At 38.7% G+C, this 13312-nt stretch overlaps 1 protein-coding gene across 1 annotated transcript in view; it reads left to right on the top strand.

The window, feature by feature from the left end:
* Positions 1-306: 306 nt before the first annotated feature.
* The window catches only part of PIK3R1 (phosphoinositide-3-kinase, regulatory subunit 1 (alpha)), a 54396-nt gene continuing 41390 nt past the window's right edge, over positions 307-13312 (top strand). Inside the window, exon 1 of the mRNA XM_010580499.1 lies at positions 307-1063. Coding sequence (XP_010578801.1) covers positions 730-1063 — 334 coding nt within the window. The 5' untranslated portion in view covers positions 307-729. The remainder of the gene's footprint in view (positions 1064-13312) is intronic.

Here is a 13312-nt window from a genome sequence, read left to right as displayed (position 1 = left end):
CAGGGCTTAGCCCTCTCACTCTGAGACTTCAGTAGCCGTAAGCCACAGAGAAGGAAGCATGCCTCATACTGCAGGGGTGCAAATCTGTTTAAAGTAATTAGACAGACACCCTTTATAAAAATAGAAGCATTACCTGGCAGAGTTTTTTGTGAGGTTGCTTTATTTTATTGTTATTTAGGGCTTTTTTGTAGGACACAACCTCTGCCAGGGTTGGAGAAAGCTTAAATCATAAGTGGAATCCCAAGTTCACAATCATCAAGAGAATTTGAAATTATTTCACCAGTTTTCTCTTTTCTTTCCAGGAAGAGCATGTGTGCAGAGTTCTGTGGCAGAATATTTAAGGTACGTGAGCTATCTGCGGTGATTACATCTGAAGAAGGTGTGACCGGCTACAAGAATCAGCTGAACTTGAGTATTCAGACCCAGAAGTGCCAGCAAGCCCAGAAGAGGAACTAATTGGAAGAATATTGCTAGACATAGAAGTGGAACACGTACTTCTGCAACAATCATTGACTCACAGTAAATACATCAGTAAAAGCATCAGCAGTGAAATGACAGACCCTGGTGCTTTTTGATTCTCTCGTGGATTTTATTACTTAGACATTACTATTGACATTTCTGTTATCCTGTTTAGTACATCTTGAATCTCTCTGTACATAAAAATATAACTGGACAATTGCGTTTTGATACTGTTTAATAACACTTCTGAATGCTAAATCGTTTGCCAAGATGAGTGCCGAAGGATATCAGTACAGAGCTTTATATGACTACAAAAAAGAGCGAGAAGAAGACATTGACTTGCACTTAGGAGATATATTAACTGTGAATAAAGGTACCTTACTAGCACTTGGATTCAGTGAAGGGGAAGAAGCAAAGCCTGAGGAAATTGGTTGGTTAAATGGCTTTAATGAAACCACGGGGGAAAGGGGGGATTTCCCAGGAACTTATGTAGAGTACATTGGAAGAAAAAAAATATCTCCCCCTACTCCGAAGCCTCGTCCTCCTCGACCCCTTCCTGTAGCACCAAGTCCTGCAAAAGTTGAAGCAGAGGATGAGCAACAAGGTCAGTACTGTTCTGAGAAGGCATGTGTGTGTCCCATGTTTTTCAGATATTTTCGTTTCATAGAGTTGTCTGACTACATTTATGTCTATAACACCTGCTGGTCAGCTTTTTTAGTGCATGGCTCATTTCAGTCAATTAAGAACTCTTTCTACTTCATAATATTGAGCTCATGCACTTTGTAATTTCATGTGCTTTGTCTCAGGCACCACAGAGACCAATAACTTACTGTGAGGTACATCTCACAGGTTGGACAGTATGCTTATAATTCACAACTCTAAAGACTTAGATGGAGAATAAGCAGGGTAGCATTTATTTTAGGTTTCTAAGAAGCTGCTGGAAGCATTCGCCTCTGTGGTTCATCAGACTCACTATTGAGAAACTTCTTGGTGAATCGGACAGTATGAATTCCAAATAAACAGTATGTTCCTATCATAAATCTCTTGCTAACAGCAACAAAAAAAAAGTACTTTGTCATGGAGGTTTACCTGTGGCATTAAGGGTAAGAGCAGGTATTTAAAAATGCACAATGGAATAATGATAGAGAAGTTCAGATTTAACATTTTTTTGGGGGTGGGCCATGCAGTAGAAAAAATAGCACTTATATAAACAAAGGAAGATATTTCCTAGTTTAAACATAAGTTGCTTTCTAACCTACATTTGCAACAGTATGTTGGGCAGAACTCAGAATTTGATCAGAACTCTTCTGTTAACAGAAGAAAGAGTCTTTTTTTTAATTGCAAAAACTTTAGGGTACAAAAACCCCAACACCCTTCCTCCAAGTGATTTGTCTCACTCACCTGCTGATATTTAGATATTTGGGTTTTACATATCAACAAGCCAAGTCCATCTTAAGATAAGATTTTTACATTGGTCTTTCCCTTCTCAGAAGTCTAGAATGGCTTATATTGCTTTAACATCTAATACTTCTTAAATTCTCAGTATTTCTAGCTGTAGGAAATACAAGTTGTAGTATGTGATCCTGATTCTCACAATGACACCACAGTCCTGAATAGTATCATCACCCTCTGCCTCCATATAAATGTTTACATCATTACTTGCGAAGTTGTGGTATTAGTTTATCAGCTTCTACTAGTGGCATTTTAGGTTACAGCGTATTTCTTAAGTCCTCAAACTCTCAGCCTCTAGTCGTTAGAGGCTCCTGGTTTCTCATTAGATTAATTCTGAAAATGAGGCATTTGCGTTTGAAAGAAAACACTTTTACTTCTTTGATCATTCCTTTTATTGGATATTAATATGTGCTGGGCAGATAACATTGACTTTTTTCTTAACCCACCTGCAGAGGTGGTTGTCTCCATCATATGTAACTGTAGAATAAACATGACTCTTTGGATAGACACCTCAATGCTGACAGGTCATTTTGAGAGGCAGAGGGTGGAAAGAGAACCTCATTCTTTATATGTGCATGCTGTGGTGAAGTAACTGCCAGGCCTGCCAGGCTTTGATGCATTTATTGCTTTAAAGTTGAAGTAGTGCTTTGTAACTTGCTTGGTCTCTGTACTCGTGCTTAGCTGATGCTCCTGTTCACAGCTCCACACTGTGGGCTGGCCACAGCACTGTGCTGGGAAGTCCTGGTGTTAATCTTGCTATTTCGACGCCTGCCTGGGACTGTGTTTGTAACAGACGTTTATGTGAGTTTCAGGGGCTGGGAGTTACTCTGGGAAATTCTGCTGCAGATTTGGGGGGCTTTGCTTAAATGTAGGCTTTTCTGCTTCCTTGGGATGAGACAGTGACCCAAGTCTTAGTGACTGGATCTCTCCTATACTGAAGTGTATTGCCTCTAGACAGAGTACTATTTACATACAATGTGTTTATTTTTAATAGCTTGGGACTGTGGGGATTTGAAACAAGAAAATGTGCTAATTTAACTGGGAATCTTAATCTCAAAGTCTGCACACATGATCCTGCCATGTTCCAAAATGTTTTAAGAATCAGCTTGCAATCCAGCCTTGTATTTTTCTGATTAAAAAAAGGTAGGTTAAGTTCCCATAACTCCTTTTGAATTCAAGATTTTAAGCTTCATGTAAAAGGCTGGGTACCTTCATTAATGCCATAGGATCAGGGATTAGACCCCCCTGAACAGAAGTAGGGGAAACACTGAAATTTGAACTGCAAATAGCTCAAGAGTTAGCTTTAATTAATTTTAAAATAATGTATGTTTACTTAAAAGAAATTGGGAAAAGTAATAATAAGTGGTCTCTTTACAGATCTTTTTACTGTAAAGAACTAAGGCAGAGAGCACTTTATATCCTAGAAACAAATTTGGGAAATGTTGCACTGAAAGAGTATTATAAAAAAAAAAAAATGAAGGTGAAATTTTTAAGTGAGCAGAATGATACAAAAATGATACCTATGGTGAAACCAGAGGTGCGGGCGGAAGTACAGTTCAGATGAAGAAGAAAGTAGCAATGTACATTTGAATTCGGGTGGCTTCACCATTTTTGTATATAAGATTTGGTACAGGGGATAGCACAGTTAATATTGTCCAGCAGCCAACATAATGGGCAGCAGGCCAGAAGATTCTTATTCTTCCCAGGGTGATACTTCTCTCTACACCCCCAGAGTGTATTTCAAACAAATTAATGTGTGGTATGACACTTGTTTGACCATATACAGTCAAGTTTACATTTTTCAGTACTTGATTTGAAACTGCTGTGGATCAAAATGACAAATTAATGGGAAACTGGAAGGAGACTTCTTAAATGTACCTCAGTTGTTTGTAATCAATATACCTTTTTTTTTATTCTGTGAAGAGACAATTCTATATGTACCCCTGTTGTGTATATGTTGAATATTAGAAACTTGACTGGAGATTTTTAAAAATATATATATGTAATCATATGAGTTCTTTTAATCTTACCACATATATAGATTTATTATTTTTTAAGAAAAGACTTTTTAATAATTTCAGTACTCTTTAATACTTAATTATTTATTCTGAATTTTTTTTCTGGCCTTCTTAAGCTTGATCACTTGCTCATCAATGTCCAGATTGTTTTGTATTAGATCAAACTTGCAATATTTAGGCATAATGCTGTCAGTATTGCAGTGCCGTAGTACTCATACACAAATAATCATAGACATCTGAACAGACTTTGTAGTCAATGAGGCCAGTAACATGGGCAGAGCTGCTTATCAGGCCTGCGTCTTATGCAATCACAGTCTTAACTTTATAAATGGAGAGCCTTTTAAATATTAAAAGCCAATCTGAAAACAAATAAAACTGCTGGTGGTCTCAAATTCTATTAAAACAAGTCAAATCTTTCCCCAGATTTTTATTTTATCCATGACCCATTTAAATTTCTAGAACCATTGGTCAAGACCAGAATTGGGGCTCCTTGACTGAAGTTTTAGGACTGTTGCATTTTGCCTGTGTTCCCCTTAACTTTGTCAATAAAGTAGATTTAGTCTGAGTTTGTGGGGCTTTTTTTTTTGATTGCATCTGAAAAGGTATGAAAGTAAAGGGGGTACAAGATACCCAGGAAGTCTCTAGCACCTTTCAGTTTCAGGCCTGGTGCAGATCAGACCTATGGCAAGGAAGACTTTATTCCTCTTTGTGCTGTGAGGCTCTCGCTGGTGCAACCTTCGTTTTCCACAGGTTTCTTCTCCCACCAGGCAAGGGTAACTGGTTGCTGCTGGAGGGATCAAGGCACTTGCAACAGTGGACAGCCAGCACAGGGTCATCTTTATGCCCTCCACTAGACATCTGTTTACGTGAAGCAATAAAGATTCAATGTGAAAATTTACTTTATTTTTTTTCTTGAAATGCTTTCATTTTTAAGTTGGAGCTGCATAGGCCTGGTTCCTCCCACTTAGCCCCAACTCTTTGAAAATGAAAGTGCATAGGATGTACAGACCCCAGCTGAGTTTTGTGAACTTTGATTTAGCTCATCTGATACAGCTGTGTATGTTTAGAGTTATTGTTTCTCTACCTGGTTTGTGAAGGCTGATCTTAAGCAGACTTTGGAGCATAAAGCTTTGACTGATTGACAGAAATACTTTCAGATTTAACTTGGAATGTTAAATTCCCACTTTGAAATGAAGGTCAGATTGCAGACGGGCAGACCAGAACTTCTTATGAATAATTTGTCTGTTTTGGTGTTTTGGAGCCTCCTTTCAGCTTCCTGTGTAACTTAAAAGCGTTGTGTATGTTGACACTTCATACCATTTCAGCTGGTTTAGAGCCTAAAAATAATCCAAAGCTCTTCCTTTGTGTGATGAAACTATAACATAGATTTATTTTTTTAAAAAAAACCCCACACTTTTCTTTACACTTTTCTCTTAGAACAGATACAGATCAGCATATTAGATAAAAATAGTGACACAGAACATTTGGAAACTCTTTCCTTTCAGAGACCAAGTTATGCAATGTCTGACAAATATCCAAACTGATAGAGAGCATAAAACCATTTGTGCATGCTTGAACTGAATATGCTGTAGGATTTTGTTTCTTTAATTTTGCTATAAAGCCAGCAGTGTGATTGCTTTTTCTAAAAATTATTTACATTTGTAGATTAGGGGACATAAGAGTGATTGGAATGCAGTGAGCCTGAAGCCTCCATTCAGAAGAAAACAGTCATCATCTCTCCTGGTTTAGGCAGATGGAAAAAGGAAATTATGGGGTGAAGTGATGAGTCACTATCTCATTTGGTAACTGTATTTGCTGTCCAAGCCAGAGCCCTTGGATTCATTGTAAAAAGCCTGGTTTGAGCATAAGCCTTGGTCCTGCTGCAGTTGTCAGAACTGCCCTGCAGTCATGAACTTCACGAGTTGGTTGCTTTTGACTTGCGCTGAGAAATGGGGCAGGTTCCTGCCAGAGAGCCTCGCCAGCTACTTGCGGTCACGTTTCTTGGTGTACAAGGCAGATTTCTAGCTGCCAGATGAGTGCATGCATCTGAAAACAAAGTTCTTGCCATCTGCTTTATTGCTAATGGAAACAAAGATTTTGCAAGCTGCATTAAAGTGAGGCAGAGCATTTTTTTCAAGGTGATAAAATCAGGACGATAGTAACTAAAAAAGCCTTTGTAAGCGTAGGGATAGACTTGCAAGTACTAGTACAAATTGCACATTAACAGTGGATGGATCTGGGCAAGTTCATGGTTGATGCCTGGCCCCACCTGCTGGTAGAGGAGGAAGGAGCTTCAAAACCAGCATCTTCCACGTTGTGTTTTAATCGTCACAGGATAAGAGTAAAAGTGAGAGAGAGCTTTTGAAAAGAATATTTTATTTGACCAATTGATATTTCTGGGAAAAATATATTACTTGGGGCACACATAACCCCCTTTTGATCCTCGAAGATGACCTCAGACCTGAAAAGGCTTGTGTGGCTGAAATGCATCTTTTTTCCGCAGCTGTATCAATTGGTCTAAAAAAACCCTGCCTTTTGTTACACATTTTGCTTTAAGAAACTGAAAGAATAAGACATTCCTATTTTGATGCTATAAAAAAAATTAGTCTGTTTTGTATCAGATTGATTTTAATATGCCTTTCTATAGTTACAACAGTGGCATTATGTTTGGTGACTTTGCTTACCTTTCTTTAGCATTATGTAATATTGATTCAGCCTGTTAATACCTCCTGCTGACATGAATGCTCCTGGGGCAGATTTAAAACAAGGCAAAGGTGAGGTAGCCTGCTCTTTTCCCTCAGAATAATCTTGATCTGTTCCTGTAGCTGTGATCCAGGAACATCTGAAAAAAACCACTGGTTAGCAAATATTTCTTACTTAGGCTTACATGTGATAATATCAGTCTGTGAGTTTCAGCAACACATGGTGCTAAGTATTTGCCAAGAATGGATCATTCTGCACCCTGAGCAAATAACCGTGCCCACTTAAATAGTTGTGTGATGCCATATAGGCATCCAGATTTTCTTGTGTGAAAGAACACAGGTGGTGTAACTGCAGCTGGCTGTGCACTCTTTCACATCTGTGTCTTGCTCCAAAGCTGCTTTCCATGATGAACATCCATGAAATCAATCTGAAGGCTAGAATACAAAGAAGTGCTTTATTTTCATAGCTAAGAATGACAAGGGGAATTACAGGATTTTAAAGAAATATTTATTTTAACTGGAGAAGGATTTTAAGTCCTGAGAATACTTTAGTGAGAATTTAGGTACTTAGGAGTATTTGAAGAGAATTTTTGGCTTTAACAAAAAAAAAGTAATAACTGTGGTTAAAACTAACTTCTGTTCATGCTTTCAGAAAAATATATGTCTAAAATACAATCCTATTTTGTGGTTGCATTACTAGAAGAGATAGAAGAGATTTTTTTGGTATTTTTCGTTTTTGTTATGTATTAAATTTTTTTCACATTGTTGTAGAAATGTCTGCATCCTTGGACTTTGCCTGAAGTCTTTTGGTAAAGGGTTAGCAGGTGTAACTTTCTGTGCTAACTTTACTGGGTTTTATTCAGTCTTTTATGAATGCTGCCTGCAGCAGTTCACAAGAATAGCACCCAAGCACTATTCTTTATTTTCACATATTGATCCCCTTTACAAAAAATTTTGCATGTAAAACAGCATTTAAAAATAGTATTTAATCTGACAGCTTTTTAGGTAGTCAGGATTGATAATCAAAATCCTCAGGACAGAGTTTCAAAAACACACTACTGCCCTGAGCTAGGGAAAGGTGTAATTGCATATGGTTGCTACACTTTAAAAATATCTTTTAAGACTGTCTTGTATTTCAAAACTATTATATAAACTATGGCATGAATGGTGAAAAAGGTCTTTAACAGTTCAGTTAGCTGTCAGAAAATTTGCTTGTATAATCCACTGGATGTGTTTGTATACGCTTGGCATCATTTGCTGTGTTAGAGCATTTCCCAGACGTTCATGTCTGAGATAGTTTCTTCACTAGAGATTGTGGATGTCAAGGGCAAGAAGTGAGATCTACCCTTGGCAGGTCTGAACATGCCAGTTTCCATCCGTGCTGGCAGATCACTCGTGTCCAGGGTGGGAGGATGCTGCTGCAGAAGGCAGACCTGTTGGCAGGAAGAGCAGTTACTTCTGGTCCACTCTGCTTCCAGAAGCTCTTGAGCAGCTCTTGTATTTTTCAGTAAATAAGCAAGGTGTAGATGAGGCTGTTTTTTCTCTGTGGTGTCTTTGCCTTTTTTTTTTTTAATTGAGTTTCTGTGTGTTGGAAAACCAGACAAAGTTAACTCTGCTTTCTTTTAAAGTTTTGATGCTTTCTTCTAAAAAACATGCACACTTAAAAATCTAAAGATACTGGCCAAAAGCCAAACTATTTCACTTAAAACACATCAGATTGGTGTAATTCAAGTGGTCTCTTCCTTACTCTTTCTCCCCTGTTTTTGGGGGGGATTGGATTTGTTGGATGCGGCATATCTGAGCAGTCCTGTGCTGTAGCCTCCTGCTCACCAGCTGGGAAGGAAAGGAGAGGAGCACAACCAGAGATCTGTAGTCTGAGGAGGGAATGTACCTCCCAGGAGGCATGGCTGCACCAGTTTTGTATGTCTTGTTTACAGTTATAACAGTAGAATTTATTTGTTGGGGTTAGGAGAAAAAAGTTTTGTCCTGTCACCAATTCCTTCCTAGATCTCCTCATCCCACTTGGACAAGATTAGTAGGCAGCAGATAGGCATGGAGGATTATTTGTGGTGAAGAAACTTTTAAATGGAAATGCTGCAGACCCACGTTTCAAAGCATGTTACAGCTTCTCCAGTAGTCTGTCTCAAAGGGAAGGCTTTTAGTTTGTGAGGGTACTTTTTGATTTCAAAGCCCTCTTCCTAAGCTGTTTTTGGCTGGAGGTAGACCAAAGCGCTTAAATTAGGCAATTAATGAAAGAAACCACTAATTATGCACAGTGGTAGATAAGGCTGCACAGCTGTGTCTGGTTTCATTATCTTTCTATCCAGGAACATTCCAGAAATAAGCAGTTAAGGGCAAAGATTTGCAGTCCTTTTCCTACTTGCACATTGTGTTCAACCCTGTGACCACACATTCCAGTCCTCTATTGCTAATTCGCAATTTTTCATGTGCTGCGCTTGGATGGAGATGTGAAAATGTCTGTTGTGTTTATGAACTTAGCCTTGAATTGTCTCCTTGCCGAGACACAGCTGCTTGGCACAGGTGAGGAGCCGCAGAGGCCGTAGCAAAGCCCTCCATCGTTTCCTGCTTTCCTCCTAGTTGACTGGCACGTGCTTGAGGGGCATCTGCCCTGCAGTGGTCTGCAAAGGCTGTGAGGCTCCAGGGCACCATGGGGTGCAGCAAGGTGTCATCTGCTCCCATGTTCTTCCCACCTCCGCTGATGCATAGGTCTTCTGTGAGGCGTCGATGCCCTTCGAGAGCTCCTCTGAAACAGGATGCTCTTGGCTGACCCAGCTTTGTGCCTCTTACTGTAATACCGTCTTTCAGTCTTCATTTGATATTTACTGCAATGTTTGCAATATAGCCATTCCCTTGAGAGAAACATCAGAAAATGTCATCCCTTGACATTTTGAAGCAAGTTATTTTGGGTACTTTGGAGTCAAATTGTACAGATGTTTGAGTATAATTTAGAATATATTCTTGCCAGTCCAAATCTACTCCATTGTTCTTAAGCCAGAATGGTGTAGCTAGTCATTAGCCTACATAAGCAATTTTCTTACGGAGAGAAAGATTTAGGGAGGCCTTTTATTCCAGTGCAAGCCAGCTGTGAGAATAAAGGGGTTTTGTAGTGGTCCTCGCAATCTGGCCTGGTCAATAGAGAAAGTGTTAAAGAACACATATTCAGAACAACAAGTAGCAAAAACTTCATCTCAAATATCTGGAAATAAAGGAACTCTGTTCACTCAGTGAGGGGTCCTCAAGGGCACAGAGGGATGAGTGAATTCTCTTTGCTCTGCTGTATTTATAATTTATTACTGTTGGTTGAAAGATTACCGTGCATTCCCCACTGCTTTCATGTTTTTCTAACTTCCTCTTGGGTCAACTTTAGTGTTAACAACTCCAAAACACTTCTGGTAGTCTGTGTAAGTGGCAGCCCCCTACGTGAAATGAGAGATTTTCACAATATTATTGTCAGGACACTTTTTTGGAGGTTATATTAAATCACTGGTTTAACAATGTTTACTACAGAGCGACTAGCATGAAGTCTCACTTCTTTTGAGCTGCCTTCTGGCCTTTGGGAGAATTCTGAATGCTAAAGGAACCGTTGGCACTCATCTATGTAATACTAATCATTGCTTTGGACTACTCTCGTAGTGATAGTTCCAAGTCTCTTATATCTTCGATATTAAAACTTGGGCTGTGGGTGCCTTCCCCAGTGATTTAAGATGCAAGACTTGTAAGTTGCATGTACAGTTAAGCAAAAAAGGGGAAGACAGTTACCAACTGTTATGCTTTTTCTCCAGATGTTTCCTTTAAGACAAATATCTAGGGTTTTATTATGACACAGTAAGAACACACCAATAAGATGAGAATGGTTGGGGTTTTTTTTTTTGCTTTTCATTGTCTGTTTGATCTAAATAGCCAGTCAATCAAATACTGTGGTAAATTGTCTGGTAGTTTAGATGGAACATGCCCATGCTTGTTAATGTGAGCTGCTCTCTTCTAAACAGAGTATTAAAATGCTTTATTCAAAATCCCTTTGGATGCAAACTAAAAATAAGATTATTTTAAAGTACTGATGTTCTTGAAAATATTATACATGGTTGGAGTTTTTTTGTTTACTTAAAAGACTTGTTCATACAAGAAGCAGCAGGCTGCTGTTTTACTTTCCCTTAAGTTGGTGGCAAAACCCATTTTGACTACAGAAGTAACAGTATCAGACGTATAGTCAAGGTTTAGCAACAATGGGACAAATCCCACAGTTCTTATTCTCACTTCTCTCAGGCAGAATTCCCATTGCTTTTAGGGTTTGGAGCACAAATGCTAGCTCTGTTCTGAAGAGATTCCAGTATACCAGATTGCATGTAATATGAAATACTACACAATAAACACTTATGTACAGAACAGTGTCTGACTGTCCTTTCATGGATTTTGAAGACATGGAAGGGAAATACTGTTACAATCATCTCTTCTGAGGTCCTTGGGCTAATGCACAGCATGGAATTTCACTTGGTAATTTCTGTATGGAGCTCCTAACTCCTAGACAGATTTAAAGCATGTTCCATGTGTGATGGTAATGAGGGTTTCTTATAATTGAGGAAATGATATGGTGACGAGTTTTAATTGCATATTGTTATTGTAACAAATTATTATATTTACAATAAATAGAGTTTTATTACGTTGATGCATGTGCATGTATACAGTGAATTACACACTATAGTAGGAGAACATTGTTAAGATTGCAAAACCATGCATCTAAAACTTGTGTTTATACATGTAATTATGCCTTCTCTTAGCATATGCCATCTGATACAGTTTTTAATTACATAGTTGCCTGACCCCTTTTCCTGCTTATCCTTGCTTTGTTCATTGTTGAGGTCTTCACTGAATGAGAACTGCTTCATTCTGGTTGTTTAGTTTGTGGTCTTAGGCCAGCTTTTTCTTCACAGCCTTCAGGCTCCTCACTGGAAACAGGTTTCTTCATTGCCTCTTCTGCTCTTTCCAGTGATGTGGCTGATAACAGCTTCATAATGCTTCATATTCACAAATATTAAGTTGTCTTCAGGACACTGTTGTGAGCAAAGGTGGTATCATAATTCCTGTGAGGAATGAGGTAGATCAAAAAGACAATTAAAAAGTAACTACTGTTTTAAGATAGTTTAAGGTTAATCTCTTTGTAATAGGGAGTTCATGTGGAAACACACCTCAAAAAGCTGAATCTGGGGATGGAACTCTTAAAGAACTCTTAACTCTAACACTTAAATGTTCATTGAGATAACCAAAACCAGGAACCAGAACTGCATTAGGTTTGACAGTGTAAGGCTTTGTCACAAGCAGTGAGTACCATCTGCTCACTCCATGTCTGGCTTCATTTACTGAGTACTGGCTGACCAGGATGATTCCTTGCAGAACAAATCTTCCTGGCCTACTCCTGCGTCATCCAGCTTCACCAGCTGGAATCCAAATATAAGCATCAAAAGCAAAAGAATTATTAGAATGTGAGTGCACAGATTCAACAGATGTGGTGACAATTTAGTGTTGTCTCACTTGTTTCCCAATTCTGAGAATTCAAAGTTTCAAGTTCTCAGTACTTCATTGTACATGTAAAGCATGTCTTGCAATAGAAATATGCATTTCAGGGACATGCACGTTTTAAGTACCTTTTGCTTTAGGTTTATATGGCGCATCTCTAGTAGTTTTGCTTTTTTTCACTGTATTGTAGTTGTGATTCACAATGCAGGAATTTTTGCAAATGATCACGTAATATAGTTAATTACAGTCCTTGAAACTTGATTTTAGTTTTCTATTAGAAATCAGTAACTTGCTTACTGGAAAGTTGCTTTTGCTACCATCTTTATTCTGCCATGCTGTAAACTGCAACCTTATTTAATCAAGGGGTGTGGCAGTGCAACTTCATCCTAGTGTGACAGTTTTCTCCTGGATTACTCTGTTGCTAGCATCATACATTACATTTCTCTTTTGGGAAATATTAGTTTAGAAAGTGGTAATCAAGGCGGTTTCAGTGTGGATGATAGATGAGTTATGGGGGAGGTATGAAAAATATTCTGATACCTGGAATGGTTATTTGTTAACTTTCCAGACACACTAGAATCATGAGAAGAGTGTTCTGTCACCAAGGAACCTGTGTTGTCTTGCACCAGACCCCTATGCCACGTTGGAGAAATTGAAGGATATGCCCACTCCATATGAAGTTGTCTGGACAACCTTTGTATTTTTAGGTTTTTCCTATTTCGTGTCTTCGAGATACTGATATGGAGTTTGCAGGGTCATTGGGTTTGTATGTATAAACAAGACACAGGACTCTGAAGAGCCATGGCATTTGATCTTTGAAAACCAAGAGTGTATGAATGCATGCTCCTATGAAAATCCTGAATTGCGAAAAACATTTGTAGTGGGCTAGAGAGGCGTTTGACAGATTACGTGCAAGTACATACATGTGTGTTTCATTATTTGATTGCCTTAGGAGACTGGTGTTTAAGGTGGCAGATCTACTTATTAAAAGCAAAGCTCTTTGGCTGGCAGGATTACAGAATGCCTGAAGGAGAAAGAGACCAAATGCTGAGAGAGAAAGAGAGAGAATGTGTAATGTGCAGAAAGCAAGGGGAAGCTATAAAGCCAGCAGGAAAGAGTAGACTTAAATGTGGTTCCAATTTGTTCTGT

Source organism: Haliaeetus leucocephalus, unplaced genomic scaffold, assembly GCF_000737465.1.
Source record: "Haliaeetus leucocephalus isolate CR32 unplaced genomic scaffold, Haliaeetus_leucocephalus-4.0 Scaffold722, whole genome shotgun sequence".
Lineage (NCBI taxonomy): Eukaryota > Metazoa > Chordata > Aves > Accipitriformes > Accipitridae > Haliaeetus > Haliaeetus leucocephalus.
Note: the sequence above shows the minus strand (reverse complement) of the source record. Positions and strands in the feature narration are given on the sequence as shown.